Below are 24,238 nucleotides of genomic sequence, written 5' to 3' on the forward strand. Positions count from 1 at the left end.
GAAGTGCAAGAAGAACCTACTATTTGCCTCGTTCTACAATTATATTTGTCAGCATCTTTTTCGAATTTTCTGGTTGTCAGAGTGGCTGGTAGCAATTGCTAGCGCAAGTACTAGTTTCCTATGGTGATTCTATACCATCACTTTGATTAAGCATTCTGAGGAGGAATGCTTGTATCATTTTGTCACAACCACGCGTGTTCCTTCTCTCTTGCCATGTCTTTGAAAATGACGCAGAATTCTCGCTGGCATGACAACAACATTAACATTCTACTAAGATGGGACATAAGTTAACATATTACATTTCTCTGAATATCTTGTAACAAGTAAACCGAATCAGTTATTGACTTATTGTAATTATTTCATTCAATATTAACAGATGAGCCATTCTTTATGCCGTCGGTTTCTTTAATCAAAATACTTTCCTCTTGTTCTGGCTTTAGGAACTTCACTTTAGAATTCTGTTTTATATATAAGGTGTGAGATATCCTAGACACACCCTTTATGATTATGACTATCATTCTTTGTGTTCCATGCTTTCCTTTGAGATGTCCAGCAGTGGGTTCTAAATGCATGTCGCGGTTAGCTTGGTGGAAGCGTCAAGCAAGCGAAGATCATTATTACTATCATTATTTATTTTACAAGCTCTACCCTTCCAGGGTAGTCTATTTTTTTATTACTATCATTATTTATTTTACTACCTCCGTCCTATATAAACAAGAGTCTTGATAATCAGTGTTTATAAATATTTTTTTCTCTTTTGTTCTTGAATAAGGATATTGGTTAGCATCCGTTTATAAACAATTACTTAATTCATCAATACCAATTAAAGTTGTTAGATTGATTAATTTGTTATAGTTTTTAATTTCACTCCAAGACTCCCGTGACATTAAATGATTCAAAAGATGGTTATTTTTCAACCCATAAGTGTATCTTATTTGATTGATAGCTCAATAAATATACTCATTTTTATAGGAAAATATTAGTATATCACTAATAGTAATAGATCTCATAATTAATTAAGGACAAAAAGAAAATATAGCAATATAATAATTCTACAATCTTATAATTAGGACTAAAAAAAATATTATTTTTTTATTTTTTATATATAGGATGGAAATAGTATTAGGTTATATTTTATGTTTTTTATATAGGCAAAGATATATTTTTAGTCTCTAAACTTTTTTTTTTCTAAATTAGTCCCCCTAAAAGTTCTAAAATGGTCATATTAAGAATTTTTTTAGTAATATGTTTGCTCTTCCATTAATTTAATCCAAATGGCATTAGACTTGTGTTATCGGTGAAGGTGGACATAAGGAATTAAATTAAAAACAAAAAAAAAGTTAGGGGACAAAACATATATTTGAGTAATATTTTCTTTTATCCTAATTGAGACACCATGAGTGTTTCTCAATCCACTCGGTGATCATAGACGATTTCCGCTCTGAGTATAACTACTACTAACCTAAGAAAATTTTACATGAAAATCAAATATAAATTTACATGTTAAATAAATTATTCTCAATTGTTTGAATCCAATGTGATCTTACAAAGTGCTTCAACTTGTAGTCTTATGCATGTGGGGGGTAAATCAAAGTATTAAAAGCTGAATTATAAAAAAAAGAAAAAAAACAATACTGATTGAAAAAAGATAAAAGAATTTATAGGGCAATTAGGTAAAATAGGAAAAGACAAAAATTAATACGGGGGAGAGGGGTTTTCGAAAACAAAAGGGTTTAACAACAGGGAATGTTGAAGTTGTTGCCGCGATTTTTTTTGCCGCAAAACGCAGCCGCGACAGCAAACCCGCACTGCACCAATAATTCTCGTCGCACCTGCACCCTGCGAATATTGACTACTCAGGTACTCATTCTGCAAAATCTCACCTTTGTGTTTCAATAGAAGATTTGATGTTGTAGTATCTTTTTTGCTCTGAAACCAAGAACACAATAAATAATATCTTTCTGCTTCTTTTTTTCTCTCCTAAGTAGCTCTTGCTGCCATAGAGGATGGAATACGTCAGCCCAGAAGGACTTCGCTTGGATGGTCGCCGACCAATGGAGGTAGGGCTAGATGTCCCCATTTAGTTGAAAAAAAGGGGGCCAATTGTAGGGTTTTATGGTCTGGCTCTGGCCCATGGATTTTAGTCCTATTTGATAACTGTGTTACATGATTTTGGGATTTGAATATTCTGAAATGAGGGAAGGGAATGCATTTTGGAGGATAAGGTGAAGTTATAACTGTTGATTAAAATATCAGCGGTGAAGATCGTGATAAAACACATATACATGTATCACAAACTATGAAGTTGTTAAAACTGAATGGCTATTACTGTACTTTATCCTCTAGAGTGCACTTCTTTCACTTTAGAGGAACTAAATGTATGATTTTGTGTTTCTTTCTCTCCTGATCTTTGCCCTTACCATTTTCTCCCCTCCTTATGGTACGTCCTAGATGCGACAAATTCGTGCAGAGATTGGTGCTGTATCCAAAGCAGATGGGTAAATGAATTTTAGCTTTTTAAAAAATTAAGCTGTGATTTCATTCAAAGCATTTGACCATAAAGCATTTTCATTTTGAAACCAGTTCTGCCATTTTCGAGATGGGTAATACCAAAGTCATTGCTGCTGTTTATGGCCCTAGAGAGGTACTGTTTAATTATTTACGTTGCTTATGAATAGTTATCTACGTAATTTGAAGGCGGGTAAATATCTTTTTTGGGTGTCAATCAGCTTAAATGTTTAAAAAAGCTTTGGATTTCCATTTGAGCTTTAGATAATTTGCTGTTTTTCTTTGGTAACTTCTATGCATTTCAGGTGCAAAATAGGAATCAACAAATAAGTAGCCATGCTCTGGTAGCTTTTTTCTTTTAAGTTATAATACATTGAGTGTATTTTTAGTGTATTTATATGCATTGTAATGATAACTTAATTGCTGATTATCTGCTTTGTGTGTCTGTAGGTTCGGTGTGAGTACAGCATGGCTAATTTTAGCACTGGAGATCGCATGAGGAAACCTAAGGGCGACAGGTTTTACTTATTTACTTGTTTAACTTCCTAATCTTTTTTCTTGATTTTTAATATATTTGTACTTGTGGAAATGGTATTAGAGTATGGACTAATAGGACGAGGCCACAAGAGTGTATGTTGCATTAATAGAATCATTCTTAAGAATATCTTGTAATAATTGTGATTTGGACCTTTTCATCTTGTTACCGAAGTAGGAATTAAGCTGCAAAAGTGGTGATTGTGTGTGTAGACTTTTAAACTGTAACTTTTGATTATCAATTATGAATATCTTTTTTTTGGGTTTTCTTTAGCATTCATGTGTATACACTATGCAGTATAAATTATTTATCTTGTATCCATAATTTTCAGTATAACGGCTATCTTGCTATCTACTAACTGCTATAGTGTTTTTGGGGTTGGCTGCTCCACGCCTCTGAGATTGATGAGTACATGCTCAACAGTGGGTTATGTATCATAGAGCAGTGAAAAGTAAAATCATAAGCACCATTACTGTCCTCCCCTCATTGTTTATCTTTTCTTCAAGCTTTAACTATTATGAGCCATCTTTAGCTAAAGTTTGCATTTAGTTTTGAATGGTTTAGCCATCAGTGTATGTAGACATAGATTTTATCTTGTTTTGCTTCTTCAGAGTTTTAATTTGGTTCTCATTGTAAGATTCTCTTAAACTAGGATAATGGGATGAACTCTTGTTTTTTTACTACTTCTTTGGTTGATTGAAGTTTTCTCGTGCTGCAGGAGATCAACTGAAATTTCTCTGGTTATTCGACAAACTATGGAAGCTTGTATACTGACACATTTATTGCCTCGTTCCCAGGTTTAATTACACATTCAGAACTTATTTTGTATAAATGTGTTTTGTTTTTAAATTTCTAATGATTTAGTTATTAAATTTGCAGATAGATATTTATGTCCAAGTTCTCCAAGCAGATGGAGGTAACTAAGACCTGATAATCTTGTGACTATCTTCTCTCATTGTCATTTTATTGTCTCTCTTCTACTCTTTAAATATGTCCCCGTTAATTTTTGGCAATGCTAAAACATGTCTTTGTACTTTAATATAACTTCTGTTCTTGACATGCATTCGACAGGAACTAGATCTGCTTGTATAAATGCTGCAACTTTGGCCCTTGCCGATGCTGGGATTCCTATGCGTGATCTTGTAACTTCCTGTAGTGCTGGATACCTTAATAGCACCCCTCTGCTTGGTATATATCTGTTTTTACTTGAAATTTTAACTGGCTAAATACAAGGGTGGTGTGTCTTCTTTTATTTCAGTCAACTTCTGATGCATGACCTGTCATAATTATTAAAAGTTGTTGAATGAATATGGACAGATTTGAACTATGTAGAAGACAGTGCTGGAGGTCCTGATGTAACTCTAGGAATTCTTCCGAAGCTGGATAAAGTGACACTTCTTCAGGTAAATTTTCATGTCTTATTTTCTCCGTTTTTCTTTTCTAGTCAAAAAGTAAATTAATTCAGGAAAAATAAAATCTTTTATGCTCCCTCTTGGACTTCTGGGCCTAAATTATGCAGTGTTGCTTGCATACTGTGAAAGTTCTACTGTCCTTACTGTGGGTAATGCCTTTTTTGTAGAGGCCGTGAGCCCTTGAGATCCATATTCTTTCAACTATTGCTCTCTCTGTCATTGGTACTCACATAAAGCCTGTGTTGTTTTTAAATCTGTAATCCCCCTCCTTCCAAAATTATTCTCATTATTAGACTTGCTAGTTTATGGATTTGGCTCAAAGTGATGGCTGAACCTTAGAGGGAATAGTACAGAGTAGGTGCATGTTTGGAAACCCCCAAAATAAACTTAGCAGATTTAACAACTTGATAGTTTGTAATATGCATGCATCTATATTGTCACGATCTCAGTTGTTGGTTTTTCAATTAACAGGTATTACTGCATTTTCCCTTTTATAATGCATCCCTTATTTTAGAGGAGCCAAATTCAAACCTCCATTTTACTTTTGATGAAGGTTCTTGATAGAGTGATTTGTGCCTGTATTCTTTAGTGGGTTTTAGACAGATATTTTGTTTTTTTATCAGTTAATGCTTGGTCAAGTCTAACTTTATTTTCCCTCATTGTAATCATACTTAACTGTTTGATGTGGGAATTCCAGTTGAACATCTTTTATTTTCTTAGACAAATCTTTTGTTAGTTCTTTGAATTTAGACTGATGAGAAATACTACCAACACAGTTAATATATTCTTTCCAATACACTATCATAGTCAGTTACTACTGTATCATTATTATGAAAAGCATGCAATGCTTTTCTTTTGTACTCCAGTGTATTTCTTTTAAATTTTCTCTAATATTCACTGACAGCCATATTCCGTTATTCAAAATGGAAAAGTCCCCTAGTTTAATTTTATTTGCACCAATTTCTTTTGTTACTGGCTGTAGATGGATTCTAAACTACCAATTGACATTTTGGAAAATGTTATGCAACTGGCAATTGAAGGCTGCAAAGCAATAGCTAACTATATTCGAGAAGTAAGAACCTGTCTACATTTTTGTGATTATACTAAGAGGATTCAAAACATGGTTTACATTCATTTCATAGCTTAAATTCGGACTGCTTTGTTGGTTGGCAGGTTTTACTGGAGAACACAAAGCAACTTGAGTATCGACGAGGTGTATAATTTTAGAGCAGAAGTAATATTTCCTATTTGCATCATGACGCGATGATTATTATTGTCGTTGGTCTTGTTTTTCCAGATTTATAGGTTCATTCTTTCAGCATTTGTGCATTTCTCATTTTGGATTAGAATTCTCCTGTATTTACCTGTAAACAATTTTGTTTTTTGCATACGGTGTTGACTAAAGGGAAGTGAGGGGAGAGGTTCTAACTTTGTGCATGTTTGAATTTCACTTGTGAGAGAGTTTAAAAGTTTTTTTCCTCCCAATAACAAATTCTTACTTGATTTTATGCATTAGAATTTACAAAAGTACTTTTTCAACTTTAATCCAAAGTCTTAGCTTGTCAATTGAAATAACAAATCTTATGAATTATTTTGGGACCATGTAGAGTGAAACTAGTGATCTGATACTTAAACAAATGGAGAATTAATAATTGAAATTAGAACAAAAATCATTTAACTTTGTCTAATTAGACAATTTAATTGCCAATTAACTTTAAGGGGTGTATTGAATAAAGATTTTAAAAGATTTAAAAGATTTTTTTATATAATTTTTTTTATATTCAATTAAGATTTTTTATAACTTTAAAAAGTTTATTTGTATTCAAAAATTTATAAATTTTGATGAATTATTTTTTAAGAAGGATTTTGATGAATTTTATCAGATTTTTTGGTATAAAACATCATCAAATCATCTCACTTAAGTTCTTAAAATTTTGTTAGATTTTTTTCTTTTTTCTTTTATTGGTTATCATACTTCTTGTTTTTTTTTTCCTTATTACACATACTTTTTTTTTTCTTTTTAATACTTTAAATTAAATTAATGTTTGTCTTATGTGTTAAAACTAATCATATTTTTTTTATATTAATTATATTCATCAATTGTCACATGCAATATTTTTGTGACTATTAATATTAATTTCGTCATTCATACATAACTCAATAATCTTTTTATCAAATTTTCTCCCTCATTATTTCCTTCTAATATATGTTTATTATTGCATTCCATTTAAATATATCATTAGATTTATCATGAAATAATTTTAGTCATTAAAAAAAATCAGAAAATCAATGCATAATTTTAAATCTATTGTACAATCCAAAAGTGAGAATGAGAAGATATTATTATAAAAAATAATAGTATAAGAGGACACAAGGCTAAAATCAATATAGTTATTAAAAGTTTAAAGAAATATTGGTTTTATTTTTTTTATCTAAATTTTATCATTTCTTATTATTGTTTTACTAACTTTTGTAATTTTGAATGTATTTTTAAAAATTTACATAATCTTTTCAAATCTTATAAATCTATAAAGTCTTTTCAATTTTCAAATTTTTTAAATTCATATGATATAAATCTATTAAAATCCAAATTATCATGAAAGTCTTCTAAAAAAATCTAATAAGTCGTAATATTTATAAATAATCTTTAAAATTCATGAGACTTTTTTATGTTAAAATTATCTTTTAAAATCATAATTCAATGCATCCCTTAGTTTAATGTCCTAAATGATCTTTTTCGAGACATGGATACCCTAATATTCGATGGAAAAAAAGCTTTTGTAAAAATAAAATAAAATAATATATTACACAAAATAATTTCTTTTAAGAATTATTTAATTTATATTTAGACATGCAATTGTGTACATCGGTACATTTATTTTTTTCTCACCTCCCTTCTCCTCTCCCCTATTTTGAACCAAACAAACCCGTAGAGACAACATATTTATCTTAAACCCTATTTTGAAGAAGCAAAGTATAACTAATAACTAACTCCTAAACGAAATTCACTATTCAATGCTTGCATTGCACGAACAGAGATACCAAAACTGCACTTCCATTCAACCCCATGATCGGGTAAGTAATAACTTAAGCGAATGGGCCTTTGCCAGCCTAATCACCACTCCGTCCTTCATTATATATATGAAACAAACCTTGAATTCTGAATTGTCGTTACAAATTACTACACACTGTTCCAATGGGTGAAGACCGATCCGAAATAGTGTTCTTCGATGTGGAGACCAGCGTTCCCACCCGAACGGGGCAGGGTTTTGCGCTTCTGGAATTCGGCGCCATTTTGGTTTGCCCCAAAACGCTCACGGAGCTTCGGAATTACTCTACTCTCGTTCGTCCCGCCAACCTCTCCGTCATCTCCCCCTTGTCGGAGCGCTGCAATGGCATCACCGCCGCCGCCGTCTCCGCCGCCCCTTCCTTCGCCGACATTGCTCACCTCGTTTACGACCTCCTTCACGGTTTTCTTTCTTTTCTTCACCTCTCTCTCTCTCTACTAAGATTAATTAGTTGTTCTGTTTTTTTTTTTTTTTTTTAAAAAAAAAGTGGTGCATTATGACTGTGCAGGGAGGATTTGGGCGGGGCATAATATCATACGATTCGACTGTGTTCGGATTAGAGATGCCTTTGCTGAGATTAATCAGCCGCCGCCTGAACCTAAGGGAACCATTGACTCGCTGGTTTTGTTGACTCAAAAGTTTGGAAGAAGAGCTGGTGACATGAAGGTATCATCATTCTCTTCTCTACCGTTTAAATATGCTCCTTTCAGTTAGTGTATGTATGTAAGTTTGTGGTGTATTTAATTGATTCATGTTCATTGCAGATGGCTACTCTTGCTACTTATTTTGGGCTTGGACGTCAGACACATAGGTACTACTATTTATTTGTTAATGCAAGCACGTTTATCTTAAGTTGGATTTCTCTTTCCTGATATTTGCTGCTACGGATATTCAGGAGCTTGGATGATGTTCGGATGAATCTGGAAGTCCTCAAATACTGTGCAACAGTTCTATTCTTGGTAATTTCTAATTCAAAGTCTTAGTTTCATTGAGGACAACCTGCATTTGGCTGGAATCAGGTTTTACTGTGTAGCTTCTGTAGATTACTAAGAAAATGTTTGATTGAGGAACCTTAGTACTTGCGCTTCCTTCTGAATAATCAAAGGCATTTTAAGAAACAATAATATCTTTTTCTTATTCTATGTAATCTTTTGTATATATGAATTTCGAAGCTTTCCTTCCTGATATTGTTATGTATTTTGCAGCATTATTTGAGAACTTGCATAAAAATAATGATTATGTCTATCCTTACAGGAGTCAAGTCTCCCAGATATATTCACTGCAAATAGTTGGGTTTCACCAAATTCTATTACAAGAAGCCGCAGTAATGAGAAGTCTCTATCGCAGGGGGGCTTATTAAATATTAATAAAGATTCTGTATTATCATCTCCTGCAACCGAATCCAAGGACAAAAATCATCCAATAATTTCTTTTGCATTGAGCAGCCTAAAAGGGAATGTCCCAAATATTGCAGATCCTAATATAGATCAATCGGATCCTTTTAACTTGAGCGCTCTTGAGGCTGAAATAAAAAGAGAATCCATTAAGTCAGATGCTGCCATGGAGGAAAAAACCATGCAAGAGTCACCTGATTTGGCTTCCTCATCTTCTGTATCTCAGCCTTGCAGCAGCTCTATTGCTGTTTTAGAACCTGATGGAATATGTATCCCTTTTATTGATGCATCTCTTGTTCCATCTTTCCTTGGCAGTCAAAGGATAGAATTACTGCATGAAGGTTTCCCGTTTCTGCTTCATTGTACTGATTTGAAAGTGCGGTTTGGAATAAACTCAAGGTTTTTTGATAGGGCTGGCCGGCCACGATTGAGTTTTGTGGTTGATCCATCACCAAGTCTATGTAATGTTCTTGATGCCTGTGACCGTGTAGCACAGAAGTTAAACATGGATTCTGGTAGCAGCTCTGATTGGAGGCCTGTTGTTATTAGGAAAGAAGGCTTCTTCAACTATCCTACTATCAGATTGCAGTAAGTTCTTGACCTGTTATTTAATTCATCAATATAAATGACTGCTTCACTTCACATGTATAAAGGTGTTTAACATTATTCTCAAAACTGGGCATTCAGTTTTACATGACTACCATGCCAAGGGGGTTTGAAGCATCCTAGAAAACTTTCTCCAATATTGTGTCCATTTTCCTGGTTTTATTAAATCATTAGAAATCACTGCATCAATTTATGCTTTTATTGTTGAGGGTGAACCTTGGTGCAGTGGAAGGTCACTGCCTTGTGACCTAGCATCATGGGTTCAAATCTTTGAAACAACTTCTTTGCTTGCTGGGGAAAGACTGTGTACATCAATTTCCCCTAGATCCCACTTGTTAGAAACCTTATGTAGTGAGGTACCCTTGTTTTTGTGCTTTACATAGATAAAGAAGGGATGACACTAACTGGTTAGAATCACAAGCAGGGATAAGTTCAAGAATACCATTAATTGAATAGCAAAATTAATCTAAATTTTCTGCTTTGGTGATCCTAATTGGCAAACAAATAGGATTTGTCAATGAGAATTTCTCTGATTTCTGTAACATTCATTTTACAGCATACCTACAGCTGTTGTGGCAGATGTTGATATTTATGCTACGGAAATATACCAAAGAGAATCATCTGGAACAGTGCAAAGACTTCTCTTCAGCAAGTTTGATGCTGCAGAACTTGGTTCGTTGTTCATGCCTGGGACATTTGTTGATGCCTTCTTATCCTTAGATCCATATGATTATCAGCAGAATGCAGGGATTAAATTAGTTAGCAAAAAATTGATCATTCATGGCAAATAGAAGGAAGTTGAGAATTAAGTATAGGTTAGTTATTACATGCGAAGGTTGATAGATTAAATATTGGTTATGCTGTAAAGTTGATTCCATTTCATGTTTGTAGTTCAATTGATGTCCTCACTGATGTCCTCAACTCCATCTAGACCTACAGGATGAATTTCCTCTCCTGTGGCAAAAAAAGAATAAATAAGAATTAGAAAAAGAACATGGAATTATTGATTCAAAAGCTGATAGCTTATGTAAAGTGAATGACTATTTATTAGCGACATTGAATCTCGTCATCATCTGTATTAAATCCGCGCAAATCCTTTTATAACAATTAGCGAAATTGAATTTTAATTATTTCTTTCAGAGGTATGTTTCTCCCTGAATTCTATGACGATAATGTGGACTTAACATATATCCCATTACCGCGCAAATGTTGTCTAAACGAAATGGAAAATTGGAAAAAAGATTCTATTAAATTCATATTTGGCAAAGCATTACACCAACCTGCGACTATTAAGTGGCTTCATCTTTGCATTTCCCAACCTAGGCAGAAGAAGAAATCAGAAATGCCCGGGCTCACAATCGCCTAAACTAAATAATTGACACCTATTGTGATATCAGATTATTAGAAGACTAGATTGTTTTAACGATATTTGAAGACCAAACATTGTAGTTGGCCCGCCTGAAATGTACTAATCTTGAGTGGGAAATCCAACTTATAGTATAGTAGATGCACTCAAAATGCATATAAGAGAAACTTTCTATTTGTCTCTTTTCTCTTCTCAGCAGCACCATGTGAGTTCAGCATAAGTGTAGGAAGAAATAATCATGTATCTTGTGGTTCAAGGGAATAAACTGGTCCTTTAATAGTGATTTCCTGTGCTATATATTAGAGAGTCTGTATATGCAATGACTCCGATGCTGTAGTCGCTATTATCAGAGTCAATAGGTTTAAGAATAGAGTGTATGCATAATTTGAGGTGGCTAGAGTTAGGATTTTTATAACCTTATTGTCTTTATCTGTGAGTCTCATTATGAACAGTCCATTCAGCCTTTATTGTGGCATAGAATATATAAGAGCAATGATTTTCATGATGGTATAATAAACATTGATGAGTTTAAGATTGAAACAACAACCAGATCTTGGACATTAATCCACACCAAGCTTAAATATGTTCTTATGTCTTTAGAGTTTAGGGCTCATTAGTATACTAGATGGTTGGGAATCTTTGTATAAAAATCTTATTTATTCTTCAGTTTTGTTTAGTTCGATAAACCTAGGATGTTGCATCAATTAATCATCTGTTCAAACCATGAAGGATATGTAATTCCTGTTGATGTGGATGTCATTCCTTCAGTTATTTTTGGATAACTTAAAGTTTTCACTAATAAAAAAGACAATAATTACACCAATTGGCATTTGGCGCGACTGAACAAGCAATCCGTGGCCCGTACCCTTCTCTGACATATATTTTTAAAGAGTGTTTTCTTTTACATACAAACAAAATTTATTAAATTAAAAAAAGATTTGACATTTAAAATATATTTTCGTTAGTTTTCCCGCAGACAAATAATGCTAACCTCAATGAGAAAAGAATATAAATCCTGTATAAGTAATGCACGAATGACACTTGCAGAATCATATCTATATCTATTCTTAATAAAAGCAAGTATTATGGTTCATTTAACAAGTCATGAACATACTTGGAGGTTTCCAAAAAAGAGCAAAGAACAACATGAGTTAACGAGAAATGGATTATACTAATATGAAATAATTTTATATTGGAATGTCATCTAATCATTGAATTTAATAAATTTATTGATTTTTACAATAATTATCTTTAACAAAATCATACTAACACTGATGTTTGATTAGTTAACTATGTGAATTTTTTTTCATACACATTAAACTCTAAAAGTTAGTTTCTTTACAGACTCTTGCATTTGCGGGAATGCATGAATCTCAAAACTTGTTATTTATGTATAATAATAAAAGAAAAAGAAAGAAAAATACATGAGGGGACTGAAGGGAAGATTTGAGATATTTTGGTGAGACTGTGTGTCTCCATAAAATAAGAGAGATTTGGGGACTGACGTGGCCTGCTCTCTATCTCTAAGTAACTATCCAGACACTAACCCACTCATATCTATTTCTATTTCACTTTTTCAGCTCTCTTCACTCCCTTCTTTCCACGTCACCCTCTACCCTTTTTGCTATCCTACGCCCTCCCTCTTTTCTCCTTCTTCCGGCGCACGTTAGCTCCCACCACCATCTAGTTGTTTTTGTTCCTCTGGTTGAAATCCTAATCAAATATCAATCCCAAACATATTAAACTGTCATGCTTGTTCTCACTACTGGGCCAAAAAAAGTTTGGAGTATTTTTTTTGGTCTGAGCTGCTCACGTGCGCCGTCCCTCCCAGACTTGGATTTTGGTGATGATACAAAGATCAGCAGATATGAACAGATGGGTTTTGAGTTTTATGTGTCTTGACTGAGGGTGTGGTTGCAAGATTTGATTTTGTGTGGAGCTTTAGTATTGGGTGGTTGTTGTTGTTTTCGTTGTTGTTGTTGTTTTCTGTTTAGTACAGGGAAGAGGGGTCACGATGGATGCTGAAACTGAGGCTGAGGAACTTATTAATTTGAACAATATATCAAGTAACTGTGGTGGGAATAATAGTAAGAGTGGCGATGGATTCATTGACAGAAGCAAAGTGAGGATTTTGTTGTGTGATAACGATTCCAAGAGTTCTGAAGAGGTTTTTACTCTTCTTTTGGGATGCTCTTATCAGGGTATGAATTAAATCCCCTTCTCTTTTTTTTTTTTTGTTAATTGTTTTTCTGTTTAAGGATAATATAATAACAGTTGGAAAGATGAATCTCGGTTTACTCGTGTCTTGTAAAAAAATTTGAATTGAAATCTGCTTTGCTAGAATGGTCAGTGATGTGAGTTTTCTGGGTCATAAGGATAATTCTGATTTGGAAGTTGGATAGAATATCAAAGGATAATTTTGACTTTTTATTTTATGTGTTATTGAGTTACTTCCATTCGTTTTTAAATTCGATTTGTATTCTCTGTCCAAATATTTGTTTTCTTTGGCTGATCCAAATTATCATTTTTGCTTTTCTACGTTCGAGGACCTTACCACTTGTTCAAGGTGTACTTAGAGGAATGTTTAGCTGCACCTAAGCAAGACTTAATTAAGCCTGTGCAAGGGAGTTGCTTGCTGCAACTTTTGAAAATATGACTAGTGTGAATATTTTATGCTTCACAGTTATTTCGGTAAGGTCAGCTAGGCAAGTGATTGATGCACTGAATGCGGAGGGGCAATACATAGACATGATACTAGCTGAAGTTGATCTTCCAATAAAGAAAGGCATGAAGTTGTTGAAGTACATAGCAAGGGATAAAGAATTGTGCCGAATCCCTGTTATAAGTAAGCCTTGATTCTTTATTTTCATAAGGAACTTTGTATGACTCTTTATGTTTGGCAAATTATATCCTTTTCCTCATCAATGTTTTTTATATTTTGGGTGGGGGGTTAAGTGATGTCTGCACAAGATGAGGTGTCCATTGTTGTAAAGTGCTTGAGGCTTGGAGCGGCAGATTACCTAGTAAAGCCTTTACGCACAAATGAACTACTAAATTTGTGGACACACATGTGGAGAAGGAGGCGCATGGTATGTATTTCCCAAGTCCCAACTTCTAATTTATATTGTGTTTATTCATATGATTATTGGTTTTCAACCTGTCCTTAAACATATCTATTCCATGATGGTATGAAATGAATTCTGAATTATTGATGACTGACTTTCCCATGGACTTTAAGCATCTCTATTCCATGCTGTCCACTTTTTCTTGGAAAGCTTTCAGATTAATCTGATCAATCCAGATGCCATTTTCTCCACCTGTGTGGTGTATCAGAGCTAAGTCAACCAGCTTGCTGGTACAAAGTTATGACCAAAACTCCAAATTTTCTTTTCTTTTCTTTTCTTTTTTTTTTGGGGGGGGGGGAGGGGGGGTACTACAAAAGGCTTTTTTATTAACTATAAAATAGGTAATACTAAATATTGCCTGCCAACTATATTAGTATATGTTACATGGCTTCATCATATGTGAATAATGTGGAAAACCTTGATTTAGAGTCATAAAAGTCATAGTTGATAAAGTATTTAAAAGATCTAAGTTGGTGTAGCCTCTCCCCTTTTCTCTAGCTTGCTTCCTCACTGTTTATGTGCATTTGCGTATCTCCATTGCATCTGACATTTTCACTAAATTTTCCAATGTTAAACTTAGATCTTCTCAAATTGAAATAGCTGTTTCTATTCTGGCAGCTTGGACTTGTAGAGAACAACATCTTGAATTATGACTTTGATCTGGTAGCATCAGATCCAAGTGATGCCAATACAAACAGTACCACCTTGTTCTCTGATGACACAGATGACAAGTCCAAAAGGGGCACTAATCCAGAGACAGGAGTATTAATCCAACAAGAACAAGAGGTAAATGTTAGAAATCAGTATTTAAGTAATAAAAGAAAGCATGTAACTAATGGATTCTACAGTATCAGAATTTGATGAGCTTGTGCAACATGGTAAACCTTGAAATTAAATTGAGTATATAAGAAATGTTTTTTTTTTTCTAATTAACTTTGAGCTTACATTGCAAATTATTCAACCTTTCAATGTGTTGTGTTTGTGTATATATAAATAAATGGTGTGCTTCTTAGTTTCGCATTGCCTTCCACATGAAAAGGAGATATCAATTCCGATGGTAGTATAGAGATTGAATTGCAATATAAATGGTATTAATTCAACCTTTTGGTATTCAAGTCAATGGTGCAGTTAAAATTTGATTAAATATAAATGAATCATAGTGCATTTTTAAATGAAATCTTAAACTACATTTCAGATGCTAGTCATGATTTGTATCCTAAATAAGTTTTGAACAGCATTGGTGAATACCAAAAGTTTTGAGAACACTTTTTTTTACATAAACTAAAGACTAGAAAACTCAACTATGTATAGAGCCATTTTGGGCCAGCTACTGGTGTTTATGATATGATCGATCTAATTTACTTCTAATGACTGCAGATCAGAGATGTAGTTACTTGATACATTATAATATTTGTATATCATTTATCATTTCAGGCTAGTATTGCCACCATTGCTGCTGTTGTGGTGGAGCTTCCCAGTTATCTTGTATCACAATATCAGCCTGATGTGCCTGGAATAAGTGATCGTCGAACAGGTCTGCTCCTCCTTTTCCTTCAACTACTATTTTTCAAGATAAAAAATTATATAATAATTTTGTGCATGTATGTTGAAGTTATACAATGTAATGCTCTGCTAGTTACTTCCTATGATTGTATAGGACAATTGTTTGAATGCCATAAAATGACACAGATTATTGTAAACTTCAGTTTTTCCTATCTTTGTGCCTCTTCTTTTAGCCCATTTTGATCTGTATATCTTCAGTCTGATTTCTCATGAAAATCAAAATAAATACATTTGTTCATGCCTAAGTGTTATTCTTTATTATTACACATGCAGGTACTCCAAGGCAGCATCCATCAAGCAGCAGAACTATTGATGGTAGTTTGCACATCATATTTTTCCTTCTATAGCTATACAGTTATAATTTTAAAAATGGCCTTAGTTTAAAAGGGATATGCGATATCTGAGTCCTAAAGTTGAACAAAGTTTGGCTGAAGTGAGTACCTCGTGTCATTTTTACTGATTTCTCTCTGATTTTCCAAAATTTTGCAGGACATTTTTCATCTGGTCCAAAGAAGAGTGAACTGAAGATTGGAGAGTCATCAGCCTTTTTCACCTATGTCAAAGCAACAACATTGAAGAGCAACATTGAAGAGAGTGCTCATGTTGACAATAGTAACAATACTACTACTACTACTACTACTACAGAAGTTAGGATGGAAGATATGAATCAAGCATGTACTGAACAGGGGGATAATGGCCTTAAAACACACAAAAATGGAGAAATGTTTGGAAACCATTCTCAAGATGACTTACCGAGCAGCAATAGTATCCTCGATTCTTTCTCTATTGAGAGATCTTGTACTCCACCTGCATCGATGGAAGTTTCACAGCAAAAGCATTACAAGGAAGAACATTCTCAGGGAGTGGTGCATCCAAGAAATGGAAGTCACGGTTCTGTGCCTGCTCAACATGCTTATCCATATTATATTTCAGGAGTTGTTAATCACGTTATGATGCCATCATCGGCACAATTGTATCAAAAGAATATCCAGGACCTGCAGATTCATGCTGGTTCTTCTATGATTGCACAGTACAATCATCTTCCCCAATGTCCTCCTCATGCGAATGGGATGACAAATTTCCCATATTATCCAATGAACATTTGCTTACAACCTGGTCAGATTTCTACTAATTCTTGGCCATCATTAGGAAGTTCAAGTTCATGTGAAGTACAAATAAGTAAAGTTGATAGGAGAGAGGCAGCATTGATGAAGTTTAGACAGAAAAGGAAAGAGCGCTGCTTTGATAAGAAAATTAGGTATGTCAACAGAAAACGGCTCGCTGAAAGGCGGCCTCGCGTGAGGGGACAGTTTGTCAGAAAGTTGAATGGTATTAATGTGGATCTTAATGGACAACCTGCTTCCACTGATTATGATGAAGATGATGAAGAGGAAGACAATCATAGGGCAAGAGATTCTTCTCCTGAGGTTGCTTGAGAATGTTAAATTGTTCCTTTGACCAACGGGTGAAGGACCAATGAATTGCTTTCTGCACTAAAACTGTCCTGTTGAGGACTTAACACTGTTCTCCTGGTTTTGATGGAAAATTCATGCAACAGCATTATTCGATTAGCACGTGCAGTTGATCTGTTGGAGATGCTGATCTAATTCCCCTGGGTACCCTCCTCATTATTTGGAGTTCAAACAAACTCTTGCTGGGTATCACTAATTTCACTTTCCCAAATGAATGATTCATCACTCTTTCAGAAGGTATACCTCCTTCAGGTCATGTCTAATGCGGTTGAAAGTATGGCACTTTTGTTTACTTGTAACTTTTTGAACTGTTATCTAAGATTTACTGTCAAAATTTTTTTACAACCAGCTCAAGCATATCCCCCTTCCTAATAGTATTATTCTGTACAAAGTGTTGTATTATTAAACTAATTTAGAGTGGTCCAACAAGGTTGAAAGTAGCTGGGTGATTATCTCTGATATTGGTTAGTTGTAGCCATTGCATGACCACGCGTGTTTACAAAAGCAAGTACGAGTCAAAAAGTGGGTTGACAACTAAATTGACCTAGCCTTATTAAATCCATTACCATTTAAAGACCAATATATTAACCTTTGGTTGGGCCAATATAGAAGCTCATACTTTCAGAGATTAAACCAACATAAACTATCATTCTTGAAATCAAATTGTTAACCTTGAGGTTATATTTTAATATCTAATGAAAAATATAAAATAAAATGATATCGACTAAAGTAAAATAAGTGAATTATTATCACTTACATTACCAATGGAGTTGATTCCGGTAAAAAGGTTAGTGACAAACAAATGTTCAGATCTTTGTAAGAGATACTCACATTTAATGTCCTACCATATCTAACATAATTACTTTCAAAAGAATGTATTTATGTGTAGACAAAAAATCAATATCTCTCACATCTATGTAATACTTTCTTATTTTTCACCCACCTTAGAAAAAAATAATTCATACATGAGCATAATATTTGTGGAATTTAATTAAAATACGTAGATAATATAAAAAAATTTGTTGTTATTATTTTATTAATTTTATATAATTATTTTTTTACTTTTATAATAATTGCATTAAAATCATATTTAAGGTAATTTTCAATTACTTAACAATGTTAGTTAGCATAACGAAATTAAATTCATAGTTAAAAATATAATTAAGTAGAAATTTAGGTTGTATTATAATTAAAATAATAATTAAATTTCACTGAAAATATTTTTTTTGGTACATTTGAGCTTGTTGTACATTACAAATTTAAAAACATTTTAATATTATCCTAAACTCGCGTTGTACCCTTTTTCAACCGATCTGACACGACAGCTCTGGTAATATATAAATTCAGCCCGGACCTCTGAAGTTCAGCTTCGAACCCTAAATTTAAGACACAACAAGGGGTTCATCCGCAGTCCCTAAAATTTGGATTTTGTGGATGGCAGCATCTTACCTTTTCCCGTTAACGTGCAGTTGGGGTTGCTCACATCTCGCACAGCCCACGTGTCTGAACATTTAGAGTTACAGCGCTGCACATTACATGCTTGAAGAATTTCTCGAATGAGATTCAAGATGCATGCCATGTTGAAACCTGCGTGGAAACGCTTTTGGCTTCAAAATATGAGAACCCATAATTTGCAAATACTTCCATTTTCTCATTATTCCACATTGCAGTCAATGTCTGTCCATCCCCAGTTGCAAGAGCTTTGCAGCATTGTCATGAGCACTGTTGGTGGGCTAGATGAGCTGGAGTTGAGTCTAAATAAGTTCAAAGATTCTTTAACTTCATCTCTTGTAGCTCAGGCTATTGATTCTAGTAAGCATGAGGCACAAACTAGAAGATTGCTCAGGTTCTTCTTATGGTCTTGTAAGAATTTGAGTCATCGTTTGGAAGACAAGGATTATAATCATGCTCTTCGAGTTTTTGCTGAAAAGAAAGACTACACGGCAATGGATATTTTGATGGGAGATCTCAAGAAGGAGGGTCGAGCCATGGATGCTGAGACTTTTAGTCTTGTAGCAGAGAATTTGGTTAAACTAGGAAAAGAAGATGAGGCATTGGGTATTTTCAAGAACTTAGACAAGTATAAGTGTTCTATAGATGAATTTACAGTTACTGCTATCGTTAATGCCCTTTGCTCCAAAGGGCATGGTAAGAGGGCTGAAGGGGTAGTTTGGCATCACAACGACAAGATTACAGGCACAAAACCTTGCATATATAGAAGTCTTCTTTATGGGTGGTCTGTGCAGAGGAATGTGAAGGAAGCTAGGAGAATTATTAAAGAGATGAAATCAAATGGGGTTAACCCAGATTTGTTATGCTACAACACATTCCTCAGGTGCCTTTGTGAACGGAATCTAAGACATAATCCTTCAGGACTTGTGCCTGAAGCTTTAAATGTCATGATGGAGATGAAGTCACATAATGTTTTCCCAACCTCAATCAGTTACAACATACTGCTTTCTTGTCTAGGGAAGACCAGAAGAGTTAAGGAATCTTGTCAAATACTTGAAACAATGAAAATTTCTGGTTGTGATCCTGATTGGGTCAGCTATTATCTTGTGGCAAAGGTGTTGTTTCTGAGTGGCAGGTTTGGTAAAGGGAAAGAGATGGTGGATCAAATGATTGGAAAAGGTTTGGTGCCAAACCATAAGTTTTACTACAGTTTGATTGGTATTCTCTGTGGGGTTGAAAGGGTAAATTATGCTCTTGAACTGTTTGAGAAAATGAAGAAAAGCTCAATGGGAGGTTATGGACCAGTATATGATGTGCTCATTCCAAAGCTTTGTAGAGGAGGGGATTTTGAAAAGGGAAGAGAGCTTTGGGATGAAGCCTCAGGTATGGGCATCACTCTTCAGTGCTCAGAGGATGTTTTAGATCCTTCAATAACAGAAGTTTACAAACCTACAAGGCCAGAAAAAAGCAGCCATGTGGACAGCTCAAGAGCCAAGTCTCCACAAAAACTTACAAAGTTTTCAGGGAAAATGAAGATGAGAAAAAAAACAGCTGCAATGAAGAAGAAAAAGAAGTAAAAAAGTCTACTGCAACTTAATTAGTAAGTTACAGTCCTTGTTCCAGCTTTCTACTGTTATTTTTCTCTAAAGAACAATTTATTGTTGCTGCTTGTTTATAATATATTAACTTCATATTAGTATTACTACAGGTTTGTGTTTGCGAACTATGTACTCTGTGTTATCACTCTGTGTTATTGGATTCAACATCTTGCATGAAATTTTTTATGATCTCAGTTAAACTGCATCTTATTGTTAGTTCAAGTTCACATTTTAAGGTGCTTTTGCAATGCTAGCCATACCATTTTGTGCCATATGACTTTCGTTGGAGCGTTGGCCAATTTAGAATCAACCTTGTCAGCTTATTAATTAACAGGGTGTGGTTAAATGCTTATAAAGCTTTTAAATTTCTCTTCTGCTGTTGCACTTTTTAATTCTTAGAATTGCAGGTTGTAGTTGACCAACACATTATTTTAATATTTGTAATTTAGTTACCATCTGAAACCGGCACCTCTAGTTTTATGACTTTTATCTATTGCCCTATGTAGTCTAATGTTGGGCTATTGGCATTCAACAGTGGCAAAGCAGATTAGTTATATTTCACAATATGAAGCATAAACACAGACAAGAGTCACAACTCATGGCACCACATGATCACTGACGAAGTCCAAATTAAAAAGACACGAGATGCATATTTATCCAAAGCAGATTATATAGATACGATGTGTTATTTATTCAAAACAGATTATTGTTTCAGTTTCTGTTCGCTGAATTACTTCAAGTTTGTCTTCGAATCTCCTTGTAAGTAGTTCCAGAACGATACGCATGAACCGATACAACGCCTTGTATCAGTTTCTCTATGATTTTAGAAGAGTACATGCTTGGAAAAGCTTCAAGAAGCTTCCATTAAAAAGGCATCTAGATTCAGAAGGAACTCTTGGTTTTTGATGTTTACTTATGGTATAATCAAAATGCTCCTTTTTTTTTTTTCCTTTTGCAGGTGCATTTACTATTTTTGAAACTATATATCCTCCAGGTAGGACAATAGGACAGTGGCAGAGAGGCTGATGACACAGTAATGGAGTTTGAGAGAGAAGGAGGGAGCGCTGCAAGATCAAGAAGATCTTGAAACCCCTCACATGGGCCTTGACAAGCACATGTAACTGAAGGCGCAATATGGGGATATTGTGGGCCCCCCTCTGCCTCACTCACGTTCCCGGTTGCAACTCTCCAATCTAACTTTCCACACTATGCAAGTGGATTCCACGCGGTTCCTATTCATCTATTCTATGTTATGTTATGTAATGTGGTTCCTTCTTCCTAGAAGATGCGGACACTAACTAACAAGTGCAGTGCGTAACAGAGCATAGACAACCATGGGTCCAATGCCAGAACGCCCAAAGCAAAGCTAGCTGGATTAGACTCCATCTACATCTATAGCATAAGCATACCATACATAAAAAAAGAGTATAAAAAAAAGATGCATTTTAATTAAATTTTAGGGATAAACATGTTTTTAATTCTTAACAATAGAATAAAGTTTGTTTTTAATTCCTGAAAATTAATTTTTTTATTCCTCTTTTATAAAAATGTGAATTGTCAATTATTGGTCTCTTATTCACATATAATGTATTTCCATAAATGATAAAAAAAAAGACGATTCGTTTTGTATGAAATAAAAGTAAATACTCTCCATTATCCTGTTTAGTATATTTTTTAAAACTGGATTAAAAAGAGGGGAATCGTAAACTTATTTTTCATGTATGTATATTTTTGTCTGTTATAGCATATTACAACACTGACTTTTATTTATCTTCTAATTTGATCTATCGCCGTGTCGGAATTCAACAAGTGTGTGCCAATCATGTTAGACAGAAAAGGTAGTAAAATAATTAAGATTTGAAGAGCATTATTAATTAATTTATTTACAAGTGTTAAAGATCCAGCACTAAGAAAAAACACGTCTTTCTTTCTTCAAAATCCAATGATTCTGTTTCTAAACCTCCGTCTCAGACAAACACCCTCTACTCTCTGTCTCTAGCCTCTTCCCTTTCCCTCCAACTAACCTAACCAAACACTCCCTAACACCATTTCTTTATGCATTTCGCTGCTTCCATTGATTCGTGTTAGGTATATTCAATTCCCCCCAAATCTCGCGCCAACATGGGGCAAGAAAATCACCACAAGCGCAGCACCAGCGCGAGTTTGCCGACCTCCACCGCGCGAAGCCGCGGCGGCGGCAACGCGCTTCCCCGCGGCCGCCAGATCCAGAAGACCTTCAACAACATCAAGATCACCATCCTCTGCGGCTTCGTCACCATCCTCGTCCTTCGCGGCACCATCGGCGTCAACCTCGGCTCCTCCGACAACGACGCCGTCAACCAGAACCTCATCGAAGAAACCAACCGCATCCTCGCCGAGATCCGATCCGACGCCGACCCCTCCGATCCCGACGACCAGCAATTCTTCAACCCTAACGACACCTTCACCCTCGGCCCCAAGATCGATAATTGGGACACTGAGCGCAAGAATTGGCTTCACCAAAACCCCGAATACCCTAATGTCATCGGAGGTAAACCTCGCATCTTGCTCCTTACTGGTTCTCCTCCCAAGCCTTGTGATAACCCTATTGGAGATCATTACCTTTTGAAGTCGATTAAGAATAAGATTGATTACTGTAGATTACACGGGATTGAAATTGTGTATAATTTGGCTCATTTGGATGTGGAACTTGCTGGGTATTGGGCTAAGTTGCCTATGATTAGGAGGTTGATGTTGTCGCACCCTGAGGTGGAGTGGATTTGGTGGATGGATAGTGATGCTTTTTTTACTGATATGGTGTTTGAGCTTCCTATGTCTAAGTATGATGAGTATAATCTGGTGCTTCATGGTTACCCTGATTTGTTGTTTGAGCAGAAATCTTGGATTGCGGTGAATACTGGGAGTTTTCTGTTTAGGAACTGTCAGTGGTCTTTGGATTTGCTTGATGCTTGGGCTCCCATGGGCCCCAAGGGGCCGGTTCGCGAGGAGGCCGGGAAGATCTTGACGGCCAATCTCAAGGGGAGGCCGGCGTTTGAGGCCGACGATCAGTCCGCCTTGATATACTTGCTGCTGTCCAAGAAGGAGAAGTGGATGGACAGGACGTTTCTTGAGAATTCGTTCTACTTGCACGGTTATTGGGCCGGGTTGGTTGATCGGTATGAGGAGATGATTGAGAAGTATCACCCAGGGTTGGGGGATGAGAGGTGGCCGTTTGTGACACATTTTGTCGGGTGTAAACCGTGTGGGAGTTACGGAGATTATCCTGTGGAGAGGTGCCTCAGTAGCATGGAGAGGGCTTTCAATTTTGCTGATAATCAGGTGCTCAAGCTCTATGGGTTCAGGCACCGTGGTCTCTTGAGTCCTAAGATCAAGAGGATCAGAAATGAGACAGTTAGTCCTTTGGAGTTTGTAGACCAGTTTGATATTCGAAGACATTCTACAGAAAACACGGAATCAAAGAGCTAGTGAGAAAGTTGTTGTTCAATGGGTGGTATTATAGAGAGTAATTATTTAGAAGTGGAGTTTCATTTGGGGACAGTTCACATGTAACTTTTGCTTCTTCTGTCGTCTTGGTACTTCTGTGAGAATTTTAGGATAGAATTCTTTCGTAAGTTCTTCTTTCTTCCAGATTTGAGCAATCAGCAAACAAATTTTATTTACTCATCTACTGTATACTGAGCTTCCTTTGTATTTGGGCTTTTGTGACATGAAATGAATTCAGAAACTTAATTAATACACATTCCTGTCCTCTTGATATTTTTGTGATCTTTTGTTACATGAGGTAACTGATTCTGTTTGTTATATTTGATCTTTATATCTCAAATGTGTTTCTAAATTACAATAGTAGGCAAAGGAAAGAAAGGTATGATCTTTAACAAAGGAATTGTGCTTAGTTTGCCCAAATTAAGATTTGAAGTAATATTTTTTTGATATTTTTGGACAATGTTTTGGATTCATGTTTACCCCGTGATAACCGCGAATCCAGAATGTTGGGAGTGTCCTTTGACATTAACGATATGATAAATATCTATACCAGACACCAACAGCTTTTAACTGCAACACTGTTTTGTCTTGGAAAGAAAAAGGTGTTATTCATAGTGACAAATACAGTGGCATGATATTTGAATATCATGTCTTAC

The 24,238-nt window shown here is 35.1% G+C and overlaps 5 protein-coding genes across 10 annotated transcripts; all 5 read left to right on the forward strand.

Annotated features, from left to right (window-relative positions):
• The first annotated feature begins 1,714 nt into the window (after positions 1-1,714).
• LOC114392548 (exosome complex component RRP41 homolog) lies at positions 1,715-5,958 on the forward strand. 2 transcript variants are annotated; one of them, XM_028353720.1, is made up of 12 exons: positions 1,715-1,860; positions 1,989-2,060; positions 2,452-2,498; positions 2,584-2,644; positions 2,814-2,852; positions 2,959-3,026; positions 3,762-3,840; positions 3,923-3,959; positions 4,115-4,231; positions 4,361-4,446; positions 5,438-5,527; positions 5,629-5,958. In XM_028353720.1, the coding sequence occupies exons 2-12, from the start codon at positions 2,007-2,009 to the stop codon at positions 5,674-5,676; spliced, it is 726 nt and encodes a 241-aa protein (XP_028209521.1). In that variant the 5' UTR covers positions 1,715-1,860; positions 1,989-2,006; the 3' UTR covers positions 5,677-5,958. The 2 variants fall into 2 exon arrangements, with proteins under 2 accessions (XP_028209521.1, XP_028209522.1); XM_028353721.1 differs by having other exon boundaries at positions 1,716-1,860; positions 1,986-2,060.
• Positions 5,959-7,366: 1,408 nt separating this feature from the next.
• Positions 7,367-10,537, forward strand: LOC114392416 (protein NEN1-like). Its single transcript, XM_028353551.1, has 6 exons — positions 7,367-7,925; positions 8,032-8,189; positions 8,288-8,334; positions 8,419-8,482; positions 8,778-9,505; positions 10,080-10,537. The coding sequence occupies exons 1-6, from the start codon at positions 7,652-7,654 to the stop codon at positions 10,312-10,314; spliced, it is 1,506 nt and encodes a 501-aa protein (XP_028209352.1). The 5' UTR covers positions 7,367-7,651; the 3' UTR covers positions 10,315-10,537.
• Positions 10,538-12,441: 1,904 nt separating this feature from the next.
• LOC114393575 (two-component response regulator-like APRR1) lies at positions 12,442-17,508 on the forward strand. Of its 2 annotated transcripts, XM_028354926.1 has the most exons (7): positions 12,445-13,090; positions 13,573-13,734; positions 13,845-13,978; positions 14,633-14,800; positions 15,449-15,548; positions 15,851-15,892; positions 16,067-17,508. In XM_028354926.1, exons 1-7 carry the CDS (start codon positions 12,904-12,906, stop codon positions 17,011-17,013), a joined length of 1,740 nt encoding a protein of 579 aa, XP_028210727.1. In that variant the 5' UTR covers positions 12,445-12,903; the 3' UTR covers positions 17,014-17,508. The 2 variants fall into 2 exon arrangements, with proteins under 2 accessions (XP_028210728.1, XP_028210727.1); XM_028354927.1 differs by lacking the exon at positions 15,851-15,892 and having other exon boundaries at positions 12,442-13,090.
• Positions 17,509-18,369: 861 nt separating this feature from the next.
• LOC114392074 (pentatricopeptide repeat-containing protein At5g61370, mitochondrial-like) lies at positions 18,370-21,859 on the forward strand. 4 transcript variants are annotated; one of them, XR_003662241.1, is made up of 3 exons: positions 18,370-20,101; positions 20,635-20,858; positions 21,058-21,859. XR_003662241.1 is itself a non-coding variant. In XM_028353108.1 (2 exons), exon 1 carries the CDS (start codon positions 18,606-18,608, stop codon positions 20,076-20,078), a length of 1,473 nt encoding a protein of 490 aa, XP_028208909.1. In that variant the 5' UTR covers positions 18,370-18,605; the 3' UTR covers positions 20,079-20,101; positions 21,058-21,859. The 4 variants fall into 4 exon arrangements, 3 of the variants coding, with proteins under 3 accessions (XP_028208909.1, XP_028208908.1, XP_028208907.1); XM_028353108.1 differs by lacking the exon at positions 20,635-20,858; XM_028353107.1 differs by lacking the exon at positions 21,058-21,859 and having other exon boundaries at positions 20,606-21,041.
• A 169-nt stretch (positions 21,860-22,028) lies between these two features.
• Positions 22,029-23,853, forward strand: LOC114392075 (probable xyloglucan 6-xylosyltransferase 5). The gene has a single exon (XM_028353111.1). The coding sequence runs from the start codon at positions 22,221-22,223 to the stop codon at positions 23,562-23,564; it is 1,344 nt and encodes a 447-aa protein (XP_028208912.1). The 5' UTR covers positions 22,029-22,220; the 3' UTR covers positions 23,565-23,853.
• The last annotated feature ends 385 nt before the right edge of the window (positions 23,854-24,238 follow it).

The sequence above is a fragment of the Glycine soja genome, chromosome 17 (assembly GCF_004193775.1).
Source record: "Glycine soja cultivar W05 chromosome 17, ASM419377v2, whole genome shotgun sequence".
NCBI lineage: Eukaryota > Viridiplantae > Streptophyta > Magnoliopsida > Fabales > Fabaceae > Glycine > Glycine soja.